General features: G+C 44.2%; 1 protein-coding gene across 1 annotated transcript; it reads right to left on the reverse strand.

Moving 5' to 3' along the window:
* Nucleotides 1-15,216: 15,216 nt before the first annotated feature.
* PSMA5 (proteasome 20S subunit alpha 5) lies at nucleotides 15,217-21,165 on the reverse strand. Its single transcript, XM_083172935.1, has 9 exons — nucleotides 20,767-21,165; nucleotides 20,269-20,335; nucleotides 18,579-18,705; nucleotides 17,624-17,691; nucleotides 17,401-17,508; nucleotides 17,229-17,287; nucleotides 17,039-17,141; nucleotides 15,832-15,918; nucleotides 15,217-15,428 (listed from the first exon to the last, which is right to left on the reverse strand). The coding sequence occupies exons 1-9, from the start codon at nucleotides 20,793-20,795 to the stop codon at nucleotides 15,351-15,353; spliced, it is 726 nt and encodes a 241-aa protein (XP_083029061.1). The 5' UTR covers nucleotides 20,796-21,165; the 3' UTR covers nucleotides 15,217-15,350.
* Nucleotides 21,166-26,062: the final 4,897 nt, after the last annotated feature.

Here is a 26,062-nt window from a genome sequence, read left to right on the forward strand (position 1 = left end):
AGAGGGACCCTGATAAAAGAAATCTCAGGCTTAAAAGCCTCATATAAGAAAGAGGAACAGAATTTGGAATTAAGGTGTAATATTTCAGAGCAGAAATACCTGAGAGAAGGGACAACTGAAAGCAAGAAGGAATGGAATAAGGCCCAGGAAGCCTGGCAGAAATGCCTTGTAGATAAGACAACATATAAAGAGCTCTTTGCTGGACATAACATGTATGCTAACGGGGACAGGCCTGGCAGCTTTCTGGCCTACCTCTCACGAACGGACCAGCCTGGGAATACAGTTGTGGAGATTCATACCCCTGAGGGGGAGGTGGTGTATCAAACCCCTGAGATAGCAGAGAAATTTAGGTTGTATTACCGGGATCTATACGCCTCTCGGCAAAGCCGGTTCCCCGAGGACATAGAAGGGTTTCTGTCCGGGGTAATGAAAACAACCACACTCTCAAGGGAAGCCAGGGAGATGCTGGACGGCCCATTGACCCTCCATGAGGTGGAAACGGCTATATCGTCGATCCCCGGAGGTAAGGCACCGGGCATCGACGGTATACCACAAGAGTTATATAAAAAATACAGTAAATTTTTTTCACAAAAGTTCATAGACTTATTTAATATGCTATACGACAGTAATACACTACCAGCTAGCATGGCAGAAGCCTTAATCATAATTATACTAAAGAAGGATAAGGACCCCAAAAATATGGACTCGTACCGGCCCATATCTCTGCTCACTAATGATATAAAAATATTAGCTAAAATCTTATCGACTAGATTAAACAGGGTTATAGGAGAAGCCATTCATGGGGATCAAACAGGCTTCATGCCTGGGAGGTCAACCACAACTAATCTGAGGAGATTATATGGCCAACTCCAGTTCTCCCAAAACAAAGAGGATAACGCAGTGGTGGCCTCACTTGATGCCGCAAAGGCATTCGATACAATTGAATGGGATTTCCTGTGGGCAGCGATGCGATGGGCCGGTATTGGCCCTGTTTTTATAACCTGGGTGAAGTTGTTATACACTTCTCCAACAGCTAGGGTATCAGTCAACAAATTTATTTCCTCTAAGTTTAAAGTAGAACGTGGCACTCGCCAAGGGTGCCCACTATCACCGGCACTATTTGCCATAGCGCTGGAGCCACTGGCATGTATGATCAGAGAAGATCCACTGATCCAGGGCTTGAAAATTGGCACTACAGAGGACCGTATTGCCCTTTATGCCGATGATATTCTATTGTTCCTTCACGACCACCGTTTGGCACTACCCCGGGTTATGGGGATAATCGAAGACTATGGCATTAACTCCGGACTAAAAATAAACTGGAGTAAGTCTTATATTCTCCCTTTACATAGTAGTCACTCCCTATGTCAGGACGAGGCCACACCACTGCAGTGGGCAGACGAGTTTAAATACCTGGGTATATGGGTCTCCAGGGACATATCTAAATTCATACCCCTGAATTTAAATCCCCTAATGGAATATATGAAGACTAAAATAAAAACCTGGGCCAGGTTGCCACTGTCCCTGACGGGCAGAGTCAACCTGGTCAAAATGATAGTCCAACCTAAAATTCTGTACATATTACAGCATTCTCCCCAATATCTCCCGAGGCATATATTTAAAAAGATTGAGGGTCTGATCACTTCTATTCTTTGGTGTAATAAGAGAGTTAGGCTTAAACAAAAAACTCTTGCCAGAGAAAAGGTAAATGGGGGCCTGGCCCTACCAGATTTCAGGCTATATTACCTCTCGTCGCAAATGACATACATTAAGATGTGGGTTAAAAGGGGGGACGAGAGCGAAAGAATTGAGGCAATGGTGGGCTGTGTTACCCCAGGATATACCCCTCTACAATTATTACTGTCTGGCAATATGAGAAATAGATGGCCCCCATTAGTAAAACAGGCCGTTAAGGCCTGGAGAGCAGTGGAAACACTAATGGGGAGTAGCGGGTTGGATCCTGAAACTCCCCTGCACGGGGCCGGTTGCCTTGCGGAGCTGAGGGACCTTCAGATGCGGGAGACCTGGGCACAAAAGGGGGTAAGGAACATAGGTCAGGTATATGCGGAGGAGAATATGAGAACCTTCCAGTCCCTGAAAAATGAATATGCTTTACCAAATAATTACCTTTTCAGATATCTGCAAGTTAGACACGCCTTGGAAACTCAGTTCCGCAATGGCGGACCGGACATAAGGGAATCCCCCACAAAAAAACTGATTAAAAGATCCCCCCATAGACACGGGGTCTCCTTTTTCTATAAAGCCCTATTACAAGTACAAGATGAGGACTTGGTTCAACTGAGGGACAAGTGGGAGAAGGACTTAGGGGAAATAGAAAGGGAAGAATGGGAGGAGGCACTGGGTAACATCAGTAAAGCCACAAACCAAGTCAGATTCCAGCAAGTCCAACTGTTCATATTCCACAGGGTATATATAACACCAGATCGAATGAATAAATTCAGGGGGACAAGTAACACCAGGTGCCCAAAGTGTTTGGCCAATACAGGTTCATTCTGGCATCTCATATGGGAGTGTCCCAGGGTAGCAGAGTTTTGGAGGAAAGTGATAGTAACTCTGTCGTCCGTGGGGTTCCCCAGTTCTATATGCACCCCTCGAGTGTGTATCTTGGCTATAATGGGGAATGTACCATTGGGTAGGGCTGATAAGCTATTACTGATACAGCTCTGTACCCTGGCTAAGATATGCATAGCGAGAAGGTGGATGGCTAAGGAAAGTCCTAGCTTGGAAGAATGGCTGGCACTGGTCCATGCAACAAAGGGCCATGAGAAATACGTCCACAAGGTTAGGGGCTCGATCCAGAAATTCCATAACACCTGGGGTAGATGGTCCGCCTACGAGGAGGCCAACCCCCGAGCGTAAGGCGGGGAGGAGGGTGATGGAGTGGAGGTAGAGAGGAAGCCCAGGAAGAAGCTGGGGGAGAAGGAAGGAAGCTAATAGTTAAAAATTGGTTTAAAGAACTATATATAGTAGCACAAAATTATTCCAACGCCAGGGGAGGGTGGGAGGGGTGGGGAGGAGGTAGGGGGGGGAGGGAGGGGTATTAATAAATAGAGCGAGTAGGTGACGTAAATACTTGTTGCAAATGTATTAGGAAAGGTGGGGTGGGGGGGGGAGGATACTAAGTAATTGAGCAAGTAGGTGTGGTAATCTATGTGCTATATGTGTTATATGTAGATACAAGTGGGTGGTTCGGTGCCCATCCCCATGCGCCCATATGGTAACAAATGTGGGGAACAAAATATTTTTTTTTTTTTCTCTTCTTCTTTTCTTTTTTTTGTTCTAGTGCACTATAGAATCGTAGGTTACTTTACACAGAACATACTGCATATTTATTGGCTGTATTATATATAACTATGTTGCACAAATACATTAAAATTATGAATTGAGAAGTTTGCACGTTAAGAAAGTATAAACACTAAAAGTAAGCAAAATAAAATTAATGATTTATTATAAGATAAGATTACTGGGGTTATGGATGAGGAGCGCAAGGGTCTTGGACACCGTTCCATATAATGGGATATATGGGTGGTTTGGTGCCCACCCCCAAGCGCCCACATAGTAGCAATTGGAGGGAACAAAATATGTTACAGAAATAGTGTCACAGACTGGGTTAATATTTTTTTTCTTTCCTTTTTTTTTTTCTCTCTTTTGCACAAGTGCACTTAGTCTGTAGGTACTAATATTTGCAACACTTCTTTTTCTTTTTCTACACAGTATATACAGCATACTTAATGGCTGTATTGTATATAACCATATTGCACAAATACATTAATACTATGAATTAAGATATATGCACGCTAAGAAAGGATAAACACCAAAAGTAAGCAAAATAAATTTAATGATTTATTATAAGATAAGTTTACTGGGGTCATGGGTAAGGAGCGCATGGGCATTGGACACCGATCCACATAACTTGACACAATCAATGTGCTTAACACTGGTAAGATACATATAGAAGACCTGTCTGCGCACAGGGGAAGGAATTTACATGTAAAGTCAAGATTTGCTACCCTACTGTTCTAAACTTAGTAATTTTTTAAATGTTATTTTGTACTTAAAAGAAAAATGGAAAAATAAAGATTGAATTTAAAAAAAAAAAAAAACAATTGTGGGGGCCATTTCACACTTCGATTACCAACCACTTTACATGCACATTACTATAAAGTAGACACAGCATACTGCCTGCTGCACCATTTCAATAACAAGCACAAGACACCTCAAACTGCTCTATTTTACAAATATGTACCAAGAAATCATTACAGTCTATGTCACCATGCATTACTATCAGAAACAACAGACTATTCTGTATGTATTATAACACACAGTACATCATTTCCAGGCACATGATATCCTCTGCACATAAACCTGTTGTATCCAGATTATCATTATTGCCATGACACAAAAGTCATACACTTCATAAACTACTGCACATAAACACTTTCTAGCTATTTAGATAAGCACTACCCCTTGAAAATAAGCATTATCCACTCTATACAGCCAATGCTAACCCCCTAATCCTCAAAAAAATGATATATGAAGGACACATGTATAACCACAGTAAGCGCCCCCACCCCTCCAAATCCCCCCCCCCCCCCCCCCCCCCCCCCCCACCCTCCCAAGCCTGTATATATTCCTCACAAACCCAAAGGCCCACCTATGCTCAGTAATTCTCAAAATCTACTTACTGTTTTGTGCAGGGGCAGGGAGCCAGACACAGCTGCTGCGTATTCTGACTGATTACCATCAAAATGGCTGCTGATGTCCTTCCCCAGAGTGCTTTTGGCGCGTTTTTTCCGGCAGGCAGAAATATCGCGTCGGTCGGGGGGTGATGTTACGCTCACGACAATGCATAAGACCGACCGACGCGATATTTCTTTTATTGACGGTGTAGCGCGTAATACGGGGAGTTACTTCGAAATTGATCGGTCGCGTCGGTCGGAGCCATTGTAAAATGCTCCCGACGCGACGGACATGTTAAGAACAGTATTAAGCACTGTATAGTGCTTATACTGATCGATCGCGTCGGTCGGAGCCATTGTAAAATGCTCCCGACGCGACGGACATGTTAAGAACAGTATTAAGCACTGTATAGTGCTTAATACTGATCGATCGCGTCGGTCGGAGCCGTTGTAAAACGGCCCCGACGCGACGGACATGTTAAGATCAGTATTAAGCACTATATAGTGCTTATACAAGTACATGTCACGTCGGTCGGCAGCATTGAGCTGTTAAGCTCACAGTACATTGCGGCCGACGCGATATGCTTTTAAACATGTCAACATGTGTATCATGTCGACATGTCGACTAAACATGTCAACTTCAAGTTGATCATGCTTAGTATGCTTAAAAAAAGTGGTTCTCTGTGTCCAAACCATGGTTAGGGCCACAAGCCCCAGAAGCCTATGCAAATTATAATGTTAATAACCCACACACGCTTCTTGGGGTTTGCTGCGCTTACCACGATTTTGACTTAGTGGTCCACTACACTCAACGCACTCCAAAAATTATTTGGATAGTGGTGGTGTGACTCCATAGCATTCATCCATCACAAATCATTCACCTGAGACAAGAAACACAAGTGTTTTAAAAGCAATGGTGAAATTTTACTTTTCAAATGAAAATAGAAAAACTGTATATAAGTCATTGCAAACAAAACATATTACATGAGCATTAATGGGGGAAAAAGAAATGGGGGTAAATATCAAGAGTCCTTGGGCAATAAAGTCAGGGCAATTAGTATGCGGGCAAAAGGGTTATCTTGTCCCAGGCTCTTCCGCCACATGAATTCTTCAAGATAGCTCTGGAGCATATGCCTGGCGGTGCCCCTGTGGCGTTTATTCCGCCACTTGCATGCCCCCCACATCCGTTCAACATTCTGGGTGTGAACCCCTGTTGTAGGGTCGACAAAGTTATATCGGTGGTTCACCTGGGCATGCTCATATCCTGCAGCATTCAGCTGGGCCGTACTGTAGGCTCTCCAGCAATCAGTGTACACATGAGACCCCGGCTCCACAAACTGCAGGATAGCTTCCATGAGGGTGTTGGCGTCCCGAGTGGCAACCTTGGTGGCGAAACACTGCCCTGTTTCTCTGCATATGCCACCAAATACCCATTGCTGAGGCAAAACTCGGCCAACATTTGCCTGCCTTTTCACGAAGAGGGTCTCATCCACCTCAACGATCATGCCGGGACCTCCAATCCGGCGCTGCGGCTGCGCCATGAGGTCCAGCAGGCAGGCCTCCCTCATGTACTTATTGTACAGGACAGCCGTCTTCTTAGAGAGGGACAAATTCTTCTCACAGTAGTCAATGCTGGTAAATTCCTGCACCCAGGAAAATATGAAGCGGACCAGCGTTAAGAAAGGCAAACGACAGCCAGGAAAGAACAGTCCTGCTCTCAGACTCCTCTTCAAACGGCAGTCCCTCACATTACAGCGCCACATGGTCTCCTTCAAATTCAGCCGCATCGGATGACCATTGTCGCACGTAGCCTCTGATGGCAGCAGATGATGGCGCTGCAGAAACGCCACTGCCTCCTCCTCACTTGTAGGCAGTGAGAACATATTCACCTCAGCCATCTCAGAGGTCACGAAATCACCCACAGAGCACTCCACAGCAGACCAATCCACAGCTCAGGACTAAAGATCAGCACGGCTCAGGGTCAGAATCAGCAGAAATCCATCGCAGAATAATCAGGATCAGCAATAATCCACTCGATCAGCAGCAATCCGCAGCACAAGGCTCAGGATCAACAGCAAATAGTATTCAAAGCACAAGATCAATCAGGGAGATATCACCAGCAAAGGATCAATCAGCCAAGAAATCACCAGCAACTGAATACACGTCTCACTCCTACCGAGACAAACCCACAAAGGCAGTAGGGGAAAATAAAACATAAGGGGCTGTCAAAGTAAGGGGCCGGACTATCACAGTAAATATTGACATTGATGCTGTAACTGAGCAGATTACAGAGGGAAGATTTCATATTGACATAGAAACACACATTCCAACACATTAAAACATATGTTACTAGGGAGATTTTATAGGGGGTTGGACTATATAGATTAATTGGGCCTATTAAAAAGGGCCTAAACAGCGGGAAAATCGTTGGGCCAATGGGACAGATGAAAATCGTGTGCATCGTGAGCATCGGGGGGTTTTCCTTAAACATGCGACGCGACCGACGCGATTTAATAGAAATATCGTGAAAGATCGTGAGAAAAGTAAATCGGTAGTATCGCGTCGGTCGGGGGTACACAATTGAAAGGGCCCCGACTCAATCAACAAGATGCCGATATGAATACCGACGCGAAAAAAAGACATCGTGAGTACATAACTATATCGGGGGTATCTTATCGGTCGGGAGCATCGTAACCATACCAAAAAACCACCGATGCGATGCGATGCTCAAGACTGTCAAGATTGATATCGGTGTGGCCGTGCTAGGAAACAAGTACCAAAAGCAGAGTCCTACCCGTTTTAAAGCCAATTCAGAGCCGTTTTTTGTGCTGTCTGAATGGCACTGAAATGGTATTTAGTAAAAAATAAAGGTTAGAGCACTGTGATAGGCTGTCCCTTGTCTTGTGTCCCTTCCCTGAACCAGGAAATAAGCTGTGGGTAGAAATGTGTTCAGAGGTTAAACGGCTTGACTGGTGATGTGAATTGTACTTAAACAGTATTTTTAAATGGTAATCTGCTGCAATATGAACACTAGACCCGTTTAAAATACCATTTAAAATTACAGTTTTTCAAAACGTTTCAAAATGTTTTATGTGATGTGAAAGCTACATAATACGTATGTATTATTGTTTAAAAAAAAATAGGAAATTACAATGTTATCTGTGATGTATTTATACTTTTTCTGAAAACAATACACAGATCGTGAACGTGACACCTGGAAGTACGGAGGTGGCTGCTGAATTACATCCAAATCCAACTGAGCCCCAAAGCAGTTAATAAGATGTACATTACTTGTTGCAGAAAAGGCACTGATAAGTAACAGCTGTTACTTATCAGGGGAACTATGATATACTGTATACTTGCCTACTATTGTCGCAAATGAACAACCAATCTGATTGCTATCAGTATACTTGAAAAGGTAGTGAAACAAGATCTAATTCACAAAGGAAACGTATTGCACACAAAAACTTAGTAAATGTAATTGCAACCTTGTTCTAAAGTCCTGATTCAGATGTGATAGCAGTACAAATTTGTTCTCAAAATAGGCAAAACCATATGCACTGCAGGTGGGGCAGATGTAACATGTATAGATTTGTGTGAGTTATTTTGTTTCTGTGCAGGGTAAATACTGGCTGCATTATTTTTACACTGCAATTTAGATTTCAGTTTCAACACACCCAACCAAAATCTAACTATCTCTGCCCAGGTTACACCTGCCCCACCTGCAGTGCACATGGTTTTGCCCATTTTGAGAACAAATTTGTACTGCAATCAGATCTGAATAAGGGCCACATTTATCAAGTAATATTTGAGGCCAAATCCCCGGAAACGCCAGTTTTCCGGTGGTTAGCCGCAAATATTAAGTATCCCTTTAATGCAGGCATTCCCAACCACGGTCCTCAAGGCACACCAACAGTGCAGGTTTTAGTGATATCCAGGCTTCAGCACAGATGGTTTAATCAGAATCCCTCATGTACTAATTAAGTCACCTGTGCTCATGCCTGGATATCACTAAAACCTGCACTGTTAGTGTGCCTTGAGAACCGTGGTTGGGAATGCCAGCCCTAATGTATCAAAGGGGACAATCCCTGCTGCGATCCGCCTTCACCGCTGCCGGCCGCATGCCCCATAGGTTTCTATGGGGGATGCGATGCTGCCCGATGTATAAACATCGGGCAGCCCGGCTTGCGGCGGCAGTGCGGTCAGTCATGTGTGGCCCTATGGAAATGGGGTTAATGAATGAAAACTGCTATTTCATGATCCTCACAGTAGTTGTTACAAGGATGATATACTTTCTTAAAGCCAAAAGTGAAGTAACCAGTGTGGCCAACAGGGTAGCTTGTCCCAATCACTGGAGAAATAAACTAATGCCAAAGAAACTAATGCTGGCCACACATCAGACCAACTTTCCTCCAACCATCCAACTAGTTGCTTGGATGGAATAAAAATATGGTACTGGATGGGAGCAAATGTAATATTTACTTCAGAAATTTGCACCCAAAATCTGGAAAAGGACAAAAACTTGCCGCTCAGACACGGTACTGTAGTTGAACCTGTTTGATTTAAACAATTTCACTGAATGTTTTTGTCCATTTTCCTGGGTTTGAGAGCACATTTCGGATTGTCCTTTGCTCCCATCCAGTACCATATTTTTATTCCACCCAAGCAACTAGTTGGATGGTTGGAGGAAAGTTGGTCTGATGTGTGGCCAGCATAAGGCATGCATAGCCAAACTGTGGCCCTCCAGCTGTTGTGAAACTACACATCCCAACATGCCTTGCCATAGTTTTATCATTCCCTGACAGATGAGCAGCCAGGCAACCCATGATTCGGGAGTGCGCATCAGCGCTCACTGCTGCCCCATACACACTGGGTGGCTTTTGAGCTAAATGCCACCCAAACAGCGAAATTGAGCTGCTTTCAGCTCAAAATCATCCAGTGTGTATAGGCCCATACACACAAGAAGATTACCTTTCCAATCTGGTTGGTTACAATGCAAATCTGGACATTTTTGGGAGCAAATGTCAATTGACAATTTGCTCCTAAACATGGAAAACAAACAAAAATAGTAATTCAGACATATTAGTAAAAACCATTTATGCTGATTACTGCTTTTGTCCATTTCCCAGCTTTTGGGAGCAAATGAGTGATTGTAATTGGTTTCCAAAAAGTTCCAGATTTTCATTCTAACTAGCCAGATTGGAAATAATCCTCTAGTGCAGTGGTTCCCAACCCTAGTCCTCAAGTACTCCCAACAGTGCACGTTTTCCAGGTCACCCGGCAGGTGCACTCATTATTCAGAAACTTTTTAAAAGATCACAGGTGGAGCTAATTATGTCACCTGTGATTCTGTGCGGAGACCTGCAAAACATGCACTGTTGGGGGTACTTGAGGACCAGGGTTGGGAACCACTGCACTAGTGTGTATGGGCATTTATTAGTCTGGAGAAGGGATCTTAGGCAGAATCTTATACAATAGTAGTTAAAGCTTTAAAAACAAACAAAAAACCATTGGATGCGTGGTCAACCATTTACAAGTCTTTGGATAAAAAAAGCATATGTCCATATCTCAAAATAAAAGAGATATAAGCTTAATCCTCACATCCAACTCATGTATTAAGCTTGGATTTTGCCAAGAAAGCGAAGTGTGGGACATTAATAATCAAAAATGTTGAATTAGTAAACCAATTATGTATCGAAATAGCTGTTCCGGTCACCCATGTATCGTCACTACTCCTGTCACATCCATCCTAGGACTAGGGGCAATGTGTTAGCACCAGCCCCAATATACAAACTGAATGTCCTGGAACTCTTCAGGCACCATCTAGTGGCCGTTGGTGATCAAAACACTTACATTTCCTCAATTAAGTTTGACCAATATGGCCATTATGCGGATATGAATGCTTTGAATAAATGTCAGTTTGCTCCACGCCATGCATGTGGAAGCTGTCTTTATATATTTGGACTGCATTTTGATTATTCTTTTAGAAGCAACCACAGTTGTTGGATATTTTATACATGGTAACTCAACACGTCACTCGGCATATTACCGCTGCATGACAATCATTGATGGAGAGATGCAAACATGCTTGAGAATTGATGCTTGTATTGATACTTATCCAAGGACTGTAACTACTGTAGTCAACCGAGAGGTTGCATGAGGTTAGAGGGAATATACTGTGCTGCTGAGGTCCCTGTTCAGAGTAGGTGCACAAAGTAAAGTTGTGTATACACGATTTTTCCCTGTTCGATTAGTTTTTGCTTATGGAAGCAAAATCAAATCGAATGGTTTTTATGATGCTTTCGATCTGCATTCGATTCGAAAAATAGACTGTGAAGGCAAGGAAATATCAAATTCGATCCAGTAAATTGAATGTGTACACTGTACATCGAATTCAATATCGAAATTGATATCGAATGCAAAAGGACAGATCTAATGCTAAATTTAATAAAAAGATCTAATGCCAAATCGAATCAAACATCAAATTTAAAGCAAATCGAAGCGTGCGTACACACCGTATCAGCATGAGAGCTCAAGAAAAGGTTCAATAGTCTCCTAAACTAGTACAGGGATAACTACAGAAATGATCAGTTAACAATTCTGCATAACTGCAGGCAGCAGTGTGAGCAGAGACTCAAGTCAACATTTATTGATCAAATGCTAATCTGAAGCAGGCAAGTTCAGAAATGAGAAAACTGTAGCACAACACAGTAATTACAGCAATTTCTTCACAAGGGCAAGGGTAGACATCTAAGGACATCATAAACGGAGCTGTGGCCAGTTGTGCCCTTTCCTCAGCCATCACTTAAGTGGCTCAGTGTGAGCTCTCTCAAACCTGAGTATTTCATACTAGCTACACCTGGCCTGCAAACCCCACAGTAAATAAACAAGCATATTATCAAGCACTATGGGGTAGATTTATTAAGCTCGGTGAAGTGATAACTTGTCTGGTTTTTATCACCAGCCAATCGTCACATACCTGTCATTTTTCAAACCAAGCCTGTAACTTCACAGTTAGGAGTTGATTAGCCGGTGATAAAAACCAGACACTATTAGATTGTAAGCTCCACTGGGGCCGGGACTCAGGCGAATGGTCAAATATTCTCTGTAAAGCGCTGCGGAATCTGTGTGCGCTATATAAGAAACTGTTAAACGCCAACCCAAAGCGTGGCGAGTGTGTGAGGGGCGGTGGTACGCATCCTCTGACCTTTTCATACCCTCACTATCCACTTCGGCGTGGAGTTGATTTTATATAGCCACCGAGCCCGAAGCGTGGCGAGCACAGCGAGGGAATACGGATTACTTTACATGTATTCCACGTCCGCTCGCCACGCTTTGGGCTCGGTGGCTTGCTGCGCTCACCACACTATCTAAAATCAACTCCTGTTAATTTAACGGGAAGATCGCATTGTTTTGCACACCACTAAGTACGATATGCGATGGGAGCCGTGCTAGGAAACAAGTACCAATAAATCACTTCACTGAGCTTAATAAATCTGCCCCTAAGGCCCATACACATTAGACAACTGGGGCTTAAGTGGCCCTAGTCAAACAATATTGTTCAGTGATGTCACTGTGACCCACTGAACACGCAGGTATTGTCAATAGGGGGGCGATAACATGAACAATTTGTTTTCTTTGAGATATATATATAGATATAGATATAGATATAGATAGATAGATATATATATTCTCCATCCAAGTAATCAACTGCACTCGCAGGCGGCTAGAAATCAAAGCAGATGCTGACTAATGAAGTTTACAGCAACGTTTCAATGCTTTTAATCATTGTCATCAGCCTGATGACAATGATAAAAAAGCATTGAAACGTTGCTATAAACTTCGCTAGTCAGCATCTGCTTTGATTTCTAGGGTATATAGAACATAAAAAAATTCTATTTACGTAGAGGATGACGCAGACTGACAAATCATCATAATTACACCCACATAACATGCACTGATAAAATGTGCATAGAATGTACGAGCATTATATGTTCCCATTATTACTAATGTATATTTGCAATTCCCTTAGGGCAAAATATCAATATGAAACAGGATCACATACAAATACATACACATAGACCACAATCCACACAGACTAACTAGCATTCAACACACAAAAAAAAAAAAGATACAGGTGTACTATTCAAACACTACGTAATACATTTTGCAATACAGTTGTTTTTGGTGCATGAACCATGGCTAGGATTATGGTTCAAGTCTGGGGCTTGGAAAACTCAAACCACCCCAGCCAAAATCACCATACACACGGAGCAATATATTGCTCAGTGTCTTGTTTTTATTAACAACCAGATGGTCTCTGATAAAAAGGAGACTCTGCTGGGGGAAACAGCAGATAGCAGGAGCATGCTCCTCCGGCCAGCGACCACCCCAGGGCTGGTCGCGGGAGCATGCTCCCGGCAACAGTCACGCCTTGATCACAGATATATGGTCGCTTAGTGATTGTATCCCCAGCGATATAGGCTAGAATTACCCTGTGCGTAAGGCTAACGATCGGCAGCCTGGATTGCAACGCCGGCATACTAATTGAAGTCTGTCTCTTGGTAGAAGTTGGCATCAGTATACTTAACACCAGCATCCCGACTGCTAATATATTGACCCCATCCTCTATCCAAACGACACTAATTAGAACTGTAATAAATTTTAGAGTTTCTTTTATGGACATGGTTACACAGTGAGGTTACCTGGACGGTGTGGGTAAGTCCCTAACAATTTAAGGAATCTAATGTAGGGCGTGTTTCATTAGCGCACTTATTTTATTTTTCTGTATGGCATAATAAGCCTGCGTAAGCTGCTCTCATCCATCTAAAAAGGTGTGTAAACACTATGATGTGCCATTAACAATATGGACAATAACTATTGTGCAAATCTTCGAGTGTATACGCTCTATATCGTGAACGTTGTGCAAACCTGCGGGTCTGGAAGCACTAACCGATATAGCGGCTGTTGTCGCTTGGGTAGCAAATCGTATTGTGTGTATGCATTTTCACATTCTACTGGCTCCACTAATGTAATGCTATGAGGTGATTTGCCAGTGTCCCACACCCTAAACGTCAGATTGTTAGGGACTGACGAAGCCAACGATTTTGCAAAAAAAATAAAAAATGTAATTGTGCATCTGTATATTTGTGTGTGGCACCAAAAGCATCAGCAAAGTAGCACCTCTAACACACCTCCATATATAACTTGTGCTCAACTCCAAATTTCACATTGTTACACCATTATTCCACCTTAACTTTTGAGGTTGCTTGCCTCATAAAAAAAAAAAGAAAAGAAAAAAGAAAAAAAAAAAAAGGGAGGAGGGGGGTCATGTAGCTCTTGGACAGACACAACTAGTGACAAAGGGGGAAATTTACTAAAGAAAATTTGTAAAAAAATAGGTGTATTTGTATCCAGAAATACACTTATTTTTGACATTCACTATGCCGAAAATACGGCAATTCGTATTGATGTCCTATCAATACGAATTGCCGTATTTTCGGCATAGTAAATGTCAAAAATAAGTATTTCTGGATACAAATACACCTATTTTTTTTACAAATTTCGGTACTTATGTAGTATCTGGGCTGCCGATTTTTTGATTGTATGCCTTAAGTTAAGGCATACAATCAGATGCGATGCGATGCCGCATCGCATCCGATATCGGATGCGATGACCCGATTTTTCCATAGGAATCAATGTTAAAATGATTCCTATGGAAAAATGGGTCCTTTTCATACCCCTACTATCCAAGTGGGCATGGAGTTGGATATAAACCTGTGGCGAGCGTAGCGAGCCACCGAGCCCGAAGCGTGGCGAGCGAAGCGAGCCCCGCGAGGGGACGGTATTCGTCCGCTCGCCACGCTTCGGGCTCGGTGGCTCGCTACGCTCGCCACAGGTTTATATCCAACTCCATGCCCACTTGGATAGTAGGGGTATGAAAAGGACCCATTTTTCCCATTGAATTCCATGTTAAAATGGACTCAGTCCATTTTAACATTGATTCCTATGGAAAAATCGGGTCATCGCATCGCATCGAATCGCATGGTCGCATGCGATGCGATGCGATCTCCCGATCCGACCCGATTTAGAAATCGGCAGCCCAGATACTACATAAGTACCCAAATTTCCTTTAGTAAATTTCCCCCAAAGTGTTAAAATGAAACTCAAGAATAACTCTCACTGTCCTAATGTGATCTCATACAGGTCAGAGTGTTGGAATTTTAAACGAATGAAGGGACAGTATAACCCTGCCAGCATCTCCAGCCCACACAGTGCATTTCTGCATGGAGACTCTGTAAGCTTGCCACCTCCTAACAAGGTAAGCTGTTGCATTACTGATATATTTGATCACGTATTCATTATTTTACTCACCGATATAGGTCAAATACCATATTTTACATGCTCTTTAAACAGGTTATTCCATTATTAACATAGCTTTCAAACTGCATCACTCACACATCTGAAGTATTCAGCTAAACATACTGCATTACCCATGCATGTTAACACTGTACAATTCAGAATAAGAAAAGGGTTTATTTTAGGCAACTAGAACCTGCGTCTATATACAGACACAATCATAAAAAAAAAACTGTACGCAGGAACTGGCAGCTGTGGTCCAATCTGCTCTGACGAGTCTAGTGATTATGTTCAAATGTCCTTTATAACCTCTTCCATCTCTTCCTTGCAGTACATGTGAAACTTCTTCCCAGGCTCTATAGTGGCAAGCTGCAAAAGGTAGAGGAGAAAAGTTGTGGGTGGGAGATGGGAGCGAACAGCTGCTGTGAGTGTGATTGCTGTCAACAAAGAATCTCTTCCACTGCAATGCCCCAAATATAGCCACCTACAACCAGAATAGCTCATTGGACAGGCCCACCTCCCCTCCGCAGAATGACAGGATCAATTTTGTCCTCTGGAACATTAGAGCTGCATTTTTTAGATGAGTAGAGGAAACGGTTTTCACTTCCTGCACAAGGCAGGAAGCATGAAACATAGAAGACAGCTCGGGCAGATAGCTAAGATATAAAAGACTATATGACCACCAACAAATGGAAATCATTATACGTATGCTGGACTGAAGGGCTGTTTCAGATACTTATGTTAATCTATGTAAGAAAAAATATAACCGCACCTCAATGTTTGTGGCGTTCAACTTCTCTTCCATCACTTGCTTTAGGATTGTGAGTGATGATTTGATGGCCTCTTTCAGAGTCATTGACTAAAGAACAAATGAAAAAGAAAAAGGCTATAAAAGGATATTAAATTAACCGAGCAAATCACATTAACCATAAAATTACCAAGCAACTCACTTAGGGCTCCTAATGGTACACACTTTATATATCGTATACATTAGATTTTAACTGTTTTATTTGCTGTACTTGGTATAGGTGGCCTTCAGCAAAAAAAAAAAAAAAGTATTCAGCATTTAGAAAACTCAGTTCATGTGGTAATATAAACGTATGCTTTCTCTGACCTATGTGTTACGGTCATTAGAAAATAAGTTTGAATAGTACATATCCTATAAGGCTGGGGTAGCCAACCCTAGTCCTCGAGAGCTACCAACAGTGCATGTTTTGCAGGTCTCCTCACAGAATCACAAGTGAGCTAATAAGCTCCATCTGTGGATCTTTTAAAATGTGTCAGTGATTAATGAGTGCAGCTTTGCAGCAGCTAGGTTGTCTGGAAATTGTGCACTGTTGGTAGCTCTCGAGGGCTAGGGTTGGCTACCACTGCTATAAGGCATTGGTTAGACCAGTGATTCTCAACCTCGGTCCTCAAGGACCTACAACAGTGCAGATTTTCCAGGTCTCCTGGCAGTTGCACAGGTGCAATCATTATTCATTGACACATTTTAAAAGATCACAGGTGGAGCTAATTAATTCACCAGTGATTCTGTGTGGAGACCTGGAAAACGTGCACTGTTGGGGGTCCTTGAGGACCGAGGTTTAGAACCACGGGGTTAGACCACATCTAGATTTGAGGGCAATTTTGGGCTCCGCAGTACAAAAAGGAAATCAAGGAACTGCAAAGTCCAGAGAAGGGCAACCAAGCTAATAAAGGGGCTGAAGAATTTCAGCTATGAAGACAGACTGGACAAATTGGGATTGTTTACACTGGAAAAAGAGACGTTTAAGGAAGACATCCCAGCATGCCTTGCAATAGTTTTAGCATTCCCTAATAGCAAAACTGTGGCAAGGCATGTTGCCTGCTCTAACCTAAGGTTGAACTTGATGGACGTACGTCAGTATTTTTCAGCCTAAACTACTATGTAACAATTCTGTACTGCACTACATTATTTGGTAGTGTTTAAGACAGAAGACGCCAGACTTCAGTGTTACCTTATGATACACTTCCTGCAGTGAGCTCTGTGCCCCTTCAGAAGCAGACCCAATGGCCCTAGCATCACACTGTACAAAGGTTCCAGAGGGGTCCATGTGAAAACTGCAGTACAAGGACATTTATGCATTATGACAAACAGAATTTCATCATTCTACAAACAAATGACAAAATAAAAAATGATGCACTTACAGTTGAGGTCCTTTCTCATCTGCTCCACCAAACAGCAAAGCAACGCCAAACGGACGGCTCTAAATGAAAAATAAATAAATAAACAAGGGACGTGTACACATGTCATAAGTGCCTAGATAAAAAAAATGCAAGGTGTTAAACTAAAGAAACGCATCCCAGCTCAAGAACATACCATGGCTCCAGGATCAGCATCCTCCTCCCCAAACTGCAGTGCTAGATTTGACACAGCTTGTGTGACACTCTCTACGGTCATTGTCTCGTTATACGTGAACCAGTGATTCTGGAAGAGATATTGGAATGGAAACGCAAGGAATAAATAGTCTGTGGAGTGTGTGATTTTGTAAGTTAACCTAGGGGACTCAACTGCAGCAAACATGTAGAAAAGTTCCTCATACCTGAGTTTCAACTCTAGCTTTATCGATTAGGGTCTTGGCATCTGCAATTAATCCACTCATCGCACAGCCTGCAGGTAAAACAGTGAAAGAAATTAAAAACACATACATTTGGGTTAAATATATGGAACTATGTAGAGAAGCATAAATTACACAATGGCATACTCCAAAAAGGGAGCTCAAGTGCTTTTTCAGTTCTGTTTTCTATAGTACAGCAAGGAAACTATTCATAGTGTATCAGAGCCCTTAATGTGCACACGGTGTGCCTCTAAGGGGGTCATAACAATGTTTTCCAGACATTCCACCTCCTTATCTATGTCAGCGGCTTCCTCAGATCGATCTGAGGAAGGCGCTGACACCATTAAGGAGGCGGGGAAACGCGTCATTGCATCATGAAACCTCTATATCTTACATCCACCTGGAATACAAAGGAACTTAAGGAGGCTCTCACTGGTACCTGGCTATATTCAATCTACTCCCACATCCTGCAATAGCAGTCATATGCAGATTGCACCTAAAATTCAACAAGCATAGGGAGGCCAGCTAACAGAACCTGAGAGAGGGACCTTATATATTTTTTGTCTGGCCAGACACAAATCGGGACTGGTAACGTTACATACCTTTTGGTCACTTTTTAAAACCTATTTTTTTCTTATTTTTTCCTAAACATGCAAGAAACCATTTAATTCTCACTTATGAAAAGATACTAATTGCTTTATTCTAAATATGTTTTGTCTCTGACAAATCTGTATTTAATAGTTATGAATTCCCTACTCCAAGCATGAACTAATAATAGCCCATGCATTAAGTTGTGGTTTGATATTCAGCAACACTATTTAGCTTTTTTAAGTGCTGATTAAAGTGTTTACTAGCGGTTGCAATATTTTAGGAAATTGGATTTGATATTAACTTTGTTCTCAAAGAATTATTTTGTGTTTAAACGTATAAAGAAAATCACCTATATGAGCATCTATTTCTACAATTTTCTCAATGCTTCCGGGCTCCATCAGCGGCGATGTGATCCGTTTCTCCACCGCAAGACATACCCCTTCAGATGTCTGGATCCCGATGGCTGTGGAGCCAAGCTGAAAGCAATTGATATTTTAATATAAATATACAGACAGCAGTCTTGGAATACGAAGGTGCAGAGGGGAAAAAAATAAAAATAAAGAAAGGAGAAAAACGAATATATGGCCAAAAGCCATATAGCGGGGTATATTCAGTAAGGATCTCAAAAGCAAAATCTTTCTCTAATGGACAAAACCATGTGCACTACAGGTGCGGTAAACATAACAGGTGCAGAGAGTTAGATGTGCATCGGACCCGAGGCGGAGGTAGGGCCTGCTGCCCGTCACACCACCAACTTGGCCTTCCTCTCGGCAGTGGTGAACAGGGTTGCATGCGATACATCTCATGTGGAAAGGACAGCACATGATCCTGCCACCCACCCAGGAAGTTCCTGGGTGGCTCAGATGGCCATACACTGCTGCGTTACATTGCAGTAGTGTGTGGCAACATTTACAGATAGCATTTGAAAAAGTACAAACCACTTTCTCCATGCTTTGATAATTACCCCTGTGTTACTAGGGATACTTCTACATTTCTTACGCTGTAAAAAACTATTTTCATTGTTTCATTTAGGCTATTTGTGCTATATATCGCGATCATCATTCTGGTTCATGCAAAGCAAGGTGGTCTTGGTTAAGGGCATGATGAATGAGAACATTCTGAATGTTCTATTGCAAAAAAAAAGGACTTAAAATTTGCACACCTAGTGTGTGTGTGTGTGTGTGTGTTGGCAGTTAATGGATACAGCTGTACTAGACCACCAACAGATATTTAGGGACTAGTGCTAAATACATTTTTAAGGGTTTGAAGGTTGCACAATAAAACCACTACAGATTTAGGCTCTAGTTGTGCAATTACAGGTTGAGCATCCCTTACCCAAATATCCCAAAAAGTAGTGTTCCTTCTAGCACTCGCCATCTTTGAAAGCCCATGCAGTTCCTCTTCCCTATCTGGGGTGTCTCTATCTGCTGTAGCGCTTCTAGCACAGTGTGGTCTGTATATCAGCACCGATATGCAAACCAGACTTGTGCTAGAAACACCACAGTAGACAGCAACACCCCACCCCAGGTAGGGAACATGAACTGCAAGGGTTTTCAAAGATGGCGAGTGCTAGAACGAACACTACCGAAAACCATAGTCTCCGCCTGTAATTGACACTACTGGGGACATAATATGTAACTGCCACTAAATATGTGCAAGAAAAGGATTGCTTGGCATTGAAATTCAGTGTCTGAGATAAAACATGAAACAAAGTTTGTATTAAAACCTTGTTTCATGCACATATAAAATATATTTATGTGTATTTCATCTGTTTATATAACATAAATGCAAGATATCTCAAGATCTCCATCAAATACAGTATAAAGATTTTCCAAAATACAGAATAATCCGTAATCCAAAAAGCTTCTGGTCCCGAGCATTTTGGATAAGGGAAACCTAACCTGTACTACAATGCTGAACAGGGAATATGGAGGGAGGGCAGATTGACTGTTGTTGCCAAAGCTGAACCACACATACTTTCACTTTCTGTCTGAAAGGAGGAAGAGCAGAATTGGCACAACGGGCCACACTCTGATTACCTTTATAGCTTCTATGGCATATTCTACTTGAAAGAGTCTGCCTTCTGGAGAGAATGTGTTTACCCCCCTAAGAAGAACAAAGATAAGGTTCAGGTTACACACATTGCACAGGTAGTACCATATAAAAATAAACGATGGAGAAAATACATTCTGCACAGAGGGAGAAAAATATTATGAGCTACATTGCAGTGATTACAGTGCGGATATGCTTGGTGCAATATACAAAAGCAGACAGATCTTAACAAGCTGGTACACCCAGGGCTCCTGTCACATTAATAGACAACTACAAGTTTTACCCTCTGCCCAATTACTACCACATGCCCATAGCTCTGCCCTCTACCCAAACATACTCTATGGAGCAATGGTCTCCCATGTAGCAAGCACACAGCCTTATGCACCCCAGGGGTAACCCTAGATTCCACAAAGGGCTCTATAGCCAGGAGATGCTGCATCACATGCACAAAGAAACATTAGTACTCCACGCAACTTGGATCTCACCTGTCGTACTCAGAACGCGTTAGGAACATGCTGCCACTACAGAACACCGAGCTCAGGAACAGCCGCTGCTAACTCACTGCGGCCTACACACCTACCGGCAAACACCACGCATGCGCGCTGCCACGCTGAGCTGGTGATTGGCGGTAAGGAGCAGCACGTGACTGAAACATCAAAGCCATGTGATGGCGAGCCGCAAGGCGTGACGGTAAATGTAGTGTGTCTGGGACTCCACACTCCACAGAGTCATCGCCTGATGATTGTGCTAAAGTGGAAAGGCGACGAATACTGCTGCTGATGAGACGGAGGGGAGGAGGAAAAAATGATTTACGAACGGGTTTTCAATGTCGCAGATGACCGACGGTTTTAGTAAATCACGGCCATGGTCTCATCAGCTCTGCAGCTCTCGCCGCATTGTGGAGGTTATTCTGATTGAAGCGGTAACGGCCGCTTGCGGCCGTTCCGCCGATGTTTTCGGTCTGCGCATGTGCAGAGGGCACTCTGCGCATGTGCAGGCGAAATCGCCGCACAAGTTTTTTGACCGCCGCAAAGGGGGTGGATAGGGGCGTGAGGGGCTACTAAGCCTCATTTACATATGCATACGCCCCGCGTTTCATGGGCGTTCCCATGCAAACGCGGTGCGTATGCATGGTAATGAGGCTGTGACGCGTGGGTACAGGGCGGGCATCTGACATCGCCGGATGTCAGCTGCCCGCCCCCATACAAGATTTCACACGGACAAGTGTCCGTGTGGTCTTGTGTTGCGGGACCTGGTGGAGCGTGCGGCCCTGCATTCGATGTTCGGCGACCATCGAATGCAGGGGCTGCTCCCACCATGGAGGAGGCGTATCCCCGTACACATTCATGCGGATCGCCACATGTCCGCGTACGGACGCCCGTGGCGATCCGTATGGAAGGCGGGGATTCGATTGGTGCGGTCAGAGCCGCATATGCGGCTCCGGCCGCACCGATCAGAATAAGGGCCTGTGTTTGGACTGAACCAATATCCGCGATCCTTCCAGATCATACTACATGATGCTCGCAGTCCTTTCATTTATTTTTATTATGTGAAAAAAGTGTTTTTTGCATTCGCTTTGTAGTATTTTGTTCGTGGGGGGGTCGTCGGTGCATATAAAGTATTTCACAAAAAATAAGTTTTTCACAAAAAATAAGTTTTTCACAAAAAATAAGTTTTTCACAAAAAATAGCCCAAGAATGATGCTGTGCAGTGGCATTGCAACAGGGCATTCTCACAAACTGTTCCTACATACAGCAATTGATCTGTGCAATATTTGTTGTGATCGATTATCACATTGCAAATTGGGCTGATATCACATTGCACACACTGCTGGGTGTTCATGGTCCCGGGCTCCTGATTCCGATTCCGGGATCAGGAGCCGGGACTGTGGTGTGGTGCTCCATGCCCCGACACTTTGGGAAAAAAAAAAAGCAAAACATTGTTTTGCTGTGCTATCGGTGGAGGGAAACCATCTGGTTCTCCCCCATCGATGGCAAAAGTATTCGACATCAGCCATAAACCATCAATGATTTTAAATCATTGATGGCCATCCCTAGACCTTGGACACCCAGCAGTCACTAGCTTCACGGACATGACTGACCCAAATTTATACCCATCATCAGGACCGGCGCCACCACTAGGCAGGCCTAGGCATTTGCCTAGGGCGCCGGCCACTGGAGGGCGGTACTGAGACGCTGAGGAGAGGTACCATAGAGCGGGGAGCAGGTGAGGCAGTGAGCTTCCCTCCCCCCCCCCCCCCCCATCACACCCGTGAATCAACGCTGAAACCCCCCACCCCCCCCCCCCCTCTGGACACGGGGAGTTCCACCGCAGTATTGTCCGCACCCCCCCGGGCGCTTGTAGCGGCCGGGGGGAGGCTTGCACTGGCCCTGCCCATCATTTGAAATCACCTCAAAGATACCCTTATATATTTGTACCAGTCGGTTTATAAGTGAGTATGGTACGCATCCAGTTTTGAACACATGACTGAACACGTGGTGGACCTTGGATGCTTGTAAAGAAACCTTTACACACACATCTTAGCATCTACTAGAGTGAGTGAGGGTACGCATCGTGGTATCCACCCCCGTGTGCCTCTAGTTTTGAATTAAGATTTAGACAGTCTATATATTGTTATTTACATTTCTTTTTTATTTAACATCTAATGACAGTTCGATGGATGTGACTGACACAAATTGGATCCAGCATACAAATCATTCAACCATTATAAATCATTTTTCCACTTATACCAGAAGTGGAACCTCCCTATCACTACTATTTATTTATTTGCCTCAGCATTGAATGGTAGATTAGAGGACAAGTGGTAGCTCCTTTGAAAAAAGGTACTGGCATTTCTGCTATCAAAGTGTGCATAGACACATGGTATAAGTAGGTGAAAGGAGGAACTTGGATTTCACTTGAACTCATGTGCATTTCCATGTCTATCGGGGCCATCTTAACAGCATTATGGGCCCCAGGGCAAAGCAGTGCAGTGAGGCCATTATGTACACAACCAAAAAACATCAATTATAAAAAGAATTAAGATAGAGATGGAATAGTATGACACTATTATGAATTATTCAATCAAGTGTCTGAAAAAAAGGACTTTTATTCAAAAGCTGATTGACAGTATGTTGGGAGTGCCGCACACATCCCCAGCATGCTTATATATAAAATTTCTTGAATGTAGAAAAAAACTCTCTGAGTTTTAAAGACCATGGCCCTTATTCTGGTTGGTGCGGTCGAGCCGCATATGCGGCTCCGACCGCACCAGACGAATCCCCGCCCACGCTACGGATCGCCACGGCCGTCCGTACACGGACGGCTGGCGATCCGCACGAAAATGGTGGAGGCGTACGCCTCCACCATGGTGGGAGCTGCCCCCTGCATTCGATGGTCGACGACCATCGAAGGCAGGGCCGCACGCCGCGGCAGCTCCCGCAAGCTGAGACCACACGGACAATCGTCCGTGTGGTAGCTTGTATGGGGGCTGAAAGCTGACATCCGCCGACGTCAGCTTTCCGCCCCCATGAGTGGCGTCATGCCCTCATTACCATGCGTACGCCCCGCGTTTGCATGGGAACGCCCATGAAACGCGGGGCGTATACATAGGGAAATGAGGGACTGAAGCCCCTCACGCCCCTATACGCCCCCTTTGCGGCGTCTAATTTTTTTAAACGGAGATTTCCCCTGCACATGCGCAGAGTGACCTCTGCGCATGTGCAGAGAGAAAACATCGGCGGTACGGCCGCATGCGGGCCGTACCGCTTCAATCTGAATAAGGGCCCATGAGTGGTGCCTGGCCAAGAATCCATATTGCCATTTGTATGCGAGGGCACCTGGCAAAGAACTTATCTGGGTCACAATTCCTGGCTGCGGGTCCCAGCTCCAGTCCCCCATGACTGCTGGAGAAGGCAGCCATGTTGGGCAGCTTTTTCCTTGAAGGGGCTGTTTCTGTCCTGGCTGCGGTGCGGACTGTGTTTCGGCCACCCGATCCGTGCTGCGGCTCTGCTCTCCCGACTGACGCTGGTCTAAGCTAAGTGGAAGCGGCAGGGTGGGGGGTTTTCGGCCCCGGAGCAGGTAGAGGGGCCTCAATTGCGGGAAGAAGCAGTGCGCAAGGCATTGGGACAGGAGGAGCCAGCTGAGGTTTTCAGATTCACCCTTGGTAGGGCCGCACGACAGGCTCTAGCTGTCGACGGCGGGCCAGCCGGCTGCGCGCCAGGCAACGTGTAATCGGCGGAGCTGGCTCACAGGTAAGGGGCGTAGCCGAGGGCCTACAGCGTAGACGGGGGGCACGCCTGTGGTTTAACTCAATTAAGGTCATTGACAGTTTGCTTGCCTTGCCCACTGTTCTCTGTCCGTACCCTGCAAATGTAAATAAGGTGCGGTAAATAAACTGTGGCCAATGATTCAATCCCACATACTGTGTCTGAGCATGATTTTGGTTGGGGATGGGAGTGAGGTTACAGGAGGGGCACAGCACACAGCCCTCTCCTCCTTACGCTTCACTTTGCGGGTACAGTGCTACCCATCTGTTTGCTGCGCACCCATCTCCACTGCCGCCACCTCCGTCTTCCTCTGTGGATATACAACTTGGCCTCCTCTGCACTCGCTTTGCGGTTTTGGATTCCAGGCTGCTTCCTCTTCTGGGCTGACTTCTGGCCAGGCCTCCGGCAGCCCCGTTCACTTGTATTCCTCTATGCTCATTAGAGACTCCACTCTACTCATCAGCACTCTGGATGCAGCACACACAGAAGGGATCCTGCCTCCAGCTTCCCACCGCTGGTCATTGGTGCAGTCTGACTTTCCTCCCAGTAATACCCTGCAAGGCGGGAATCGGCGACACCAGCTACTGTCAAGGTGGTTGGTGCCCAGTGTGCTGTTGCTAGGGGTCCCTAGTAGTGGCGAACAGGGAGCTGTTGGGGCATCTAGCATTTTGGGGCCCCTGGGCAGTTGCCCTTCAAGCCCATACGTTAAGAAGGCCCTGATGTGTATTGCTATCACCAGCGCAGCCAGGAGATGTACAAATGAATATATATGGGCATAATGTATGTTATGTATGCCTGTCATAAATTGAACACATATGCTACTGGTGCCAACTTGCATGTAACTTGAGAGAAGCACAGCATAGTACATGTGTTTAAGGGCCTTATGTGTTATGTGTTCACTCTTTCTGACAAAATCCTTCTTAGATGGACAAAACCATGTGCACTGCAGGTGGGGCAGATGTTACTTGTGCAGAGAGAATTAGATTTGGGTGGGGATTTACTTCAAAGTGAGATCTATATTGCAGTGTAAAAATAAAGCAGTCAGTATTTTCCCTGCATAGAAACAAAATAACTCACACAAATCTAATTCTCGCTGCACATTTTACATCTGCCCCCCTGCAGTGCACATGGTTTTGTCCATCTATGAAGGATTTTGTAAGAAAGAGTGAACTAGAATAAGGCCCTAAATGCCCTATGCAAGTGGGTCCCAATCTGTGTGCCTAAGCACCCGGGGGTGCCACGAGGCTCTTACAGAGGTGCCTCATGTAGATGATCCAGGACCAAATTAAATTATATATGGTCAAAGTGATAGGCAAAACTAGTGCAAGTGGCTGCCAATCATAACACATGTGGCCAATTTATTTATTTACAATTTCTTATACAGCGCAGCATATAAACAAACTGGGTAGTAACAAACCGACATAGGCAGGTATTCAATGTGAAATATTGCTATGTGTAGCGAATCCTGTTTAGGATTCGCTGCACATTCTCGGGGTTACGGAGGGCTGGAGCA

Source organism: Crinia signifera, chromosome 2, assembly GCF_055691185.1.
Source record: "Crinia signifera chromosome 2, ASM5569118v1, whole genome shotgun sequence".
Classification (NCBI taxonomy): Eukaryota; Metazoa; Chordata; class Amphibia; order Anura; family Myobatrachidae; genus Crinia; species Crinia signifera.

Bases quoted from the DNA above. Each gene is read 5' to 3' on its own strand.
- PSMA5 (XM_083172935.1), bottom strand. From the start codon at position 20,795: ATGTTCCTAACGCGTTCTGAGTACGACAG. The intron at 17,509-17,623 runs GTATGAGGAACT...TATCTCTTCCAG, and splicing joins AAGCTAGAGTTGAAACTCAG to AATCACTGGTTCACGTATAA. The intron at 17,142-17,228 runs GTAAGTGCATCA...CTTGTACTGCAG, and splicing joins GATGAGAAAGGACCTCAACT to TTTTCACATGGACCCCTCTG.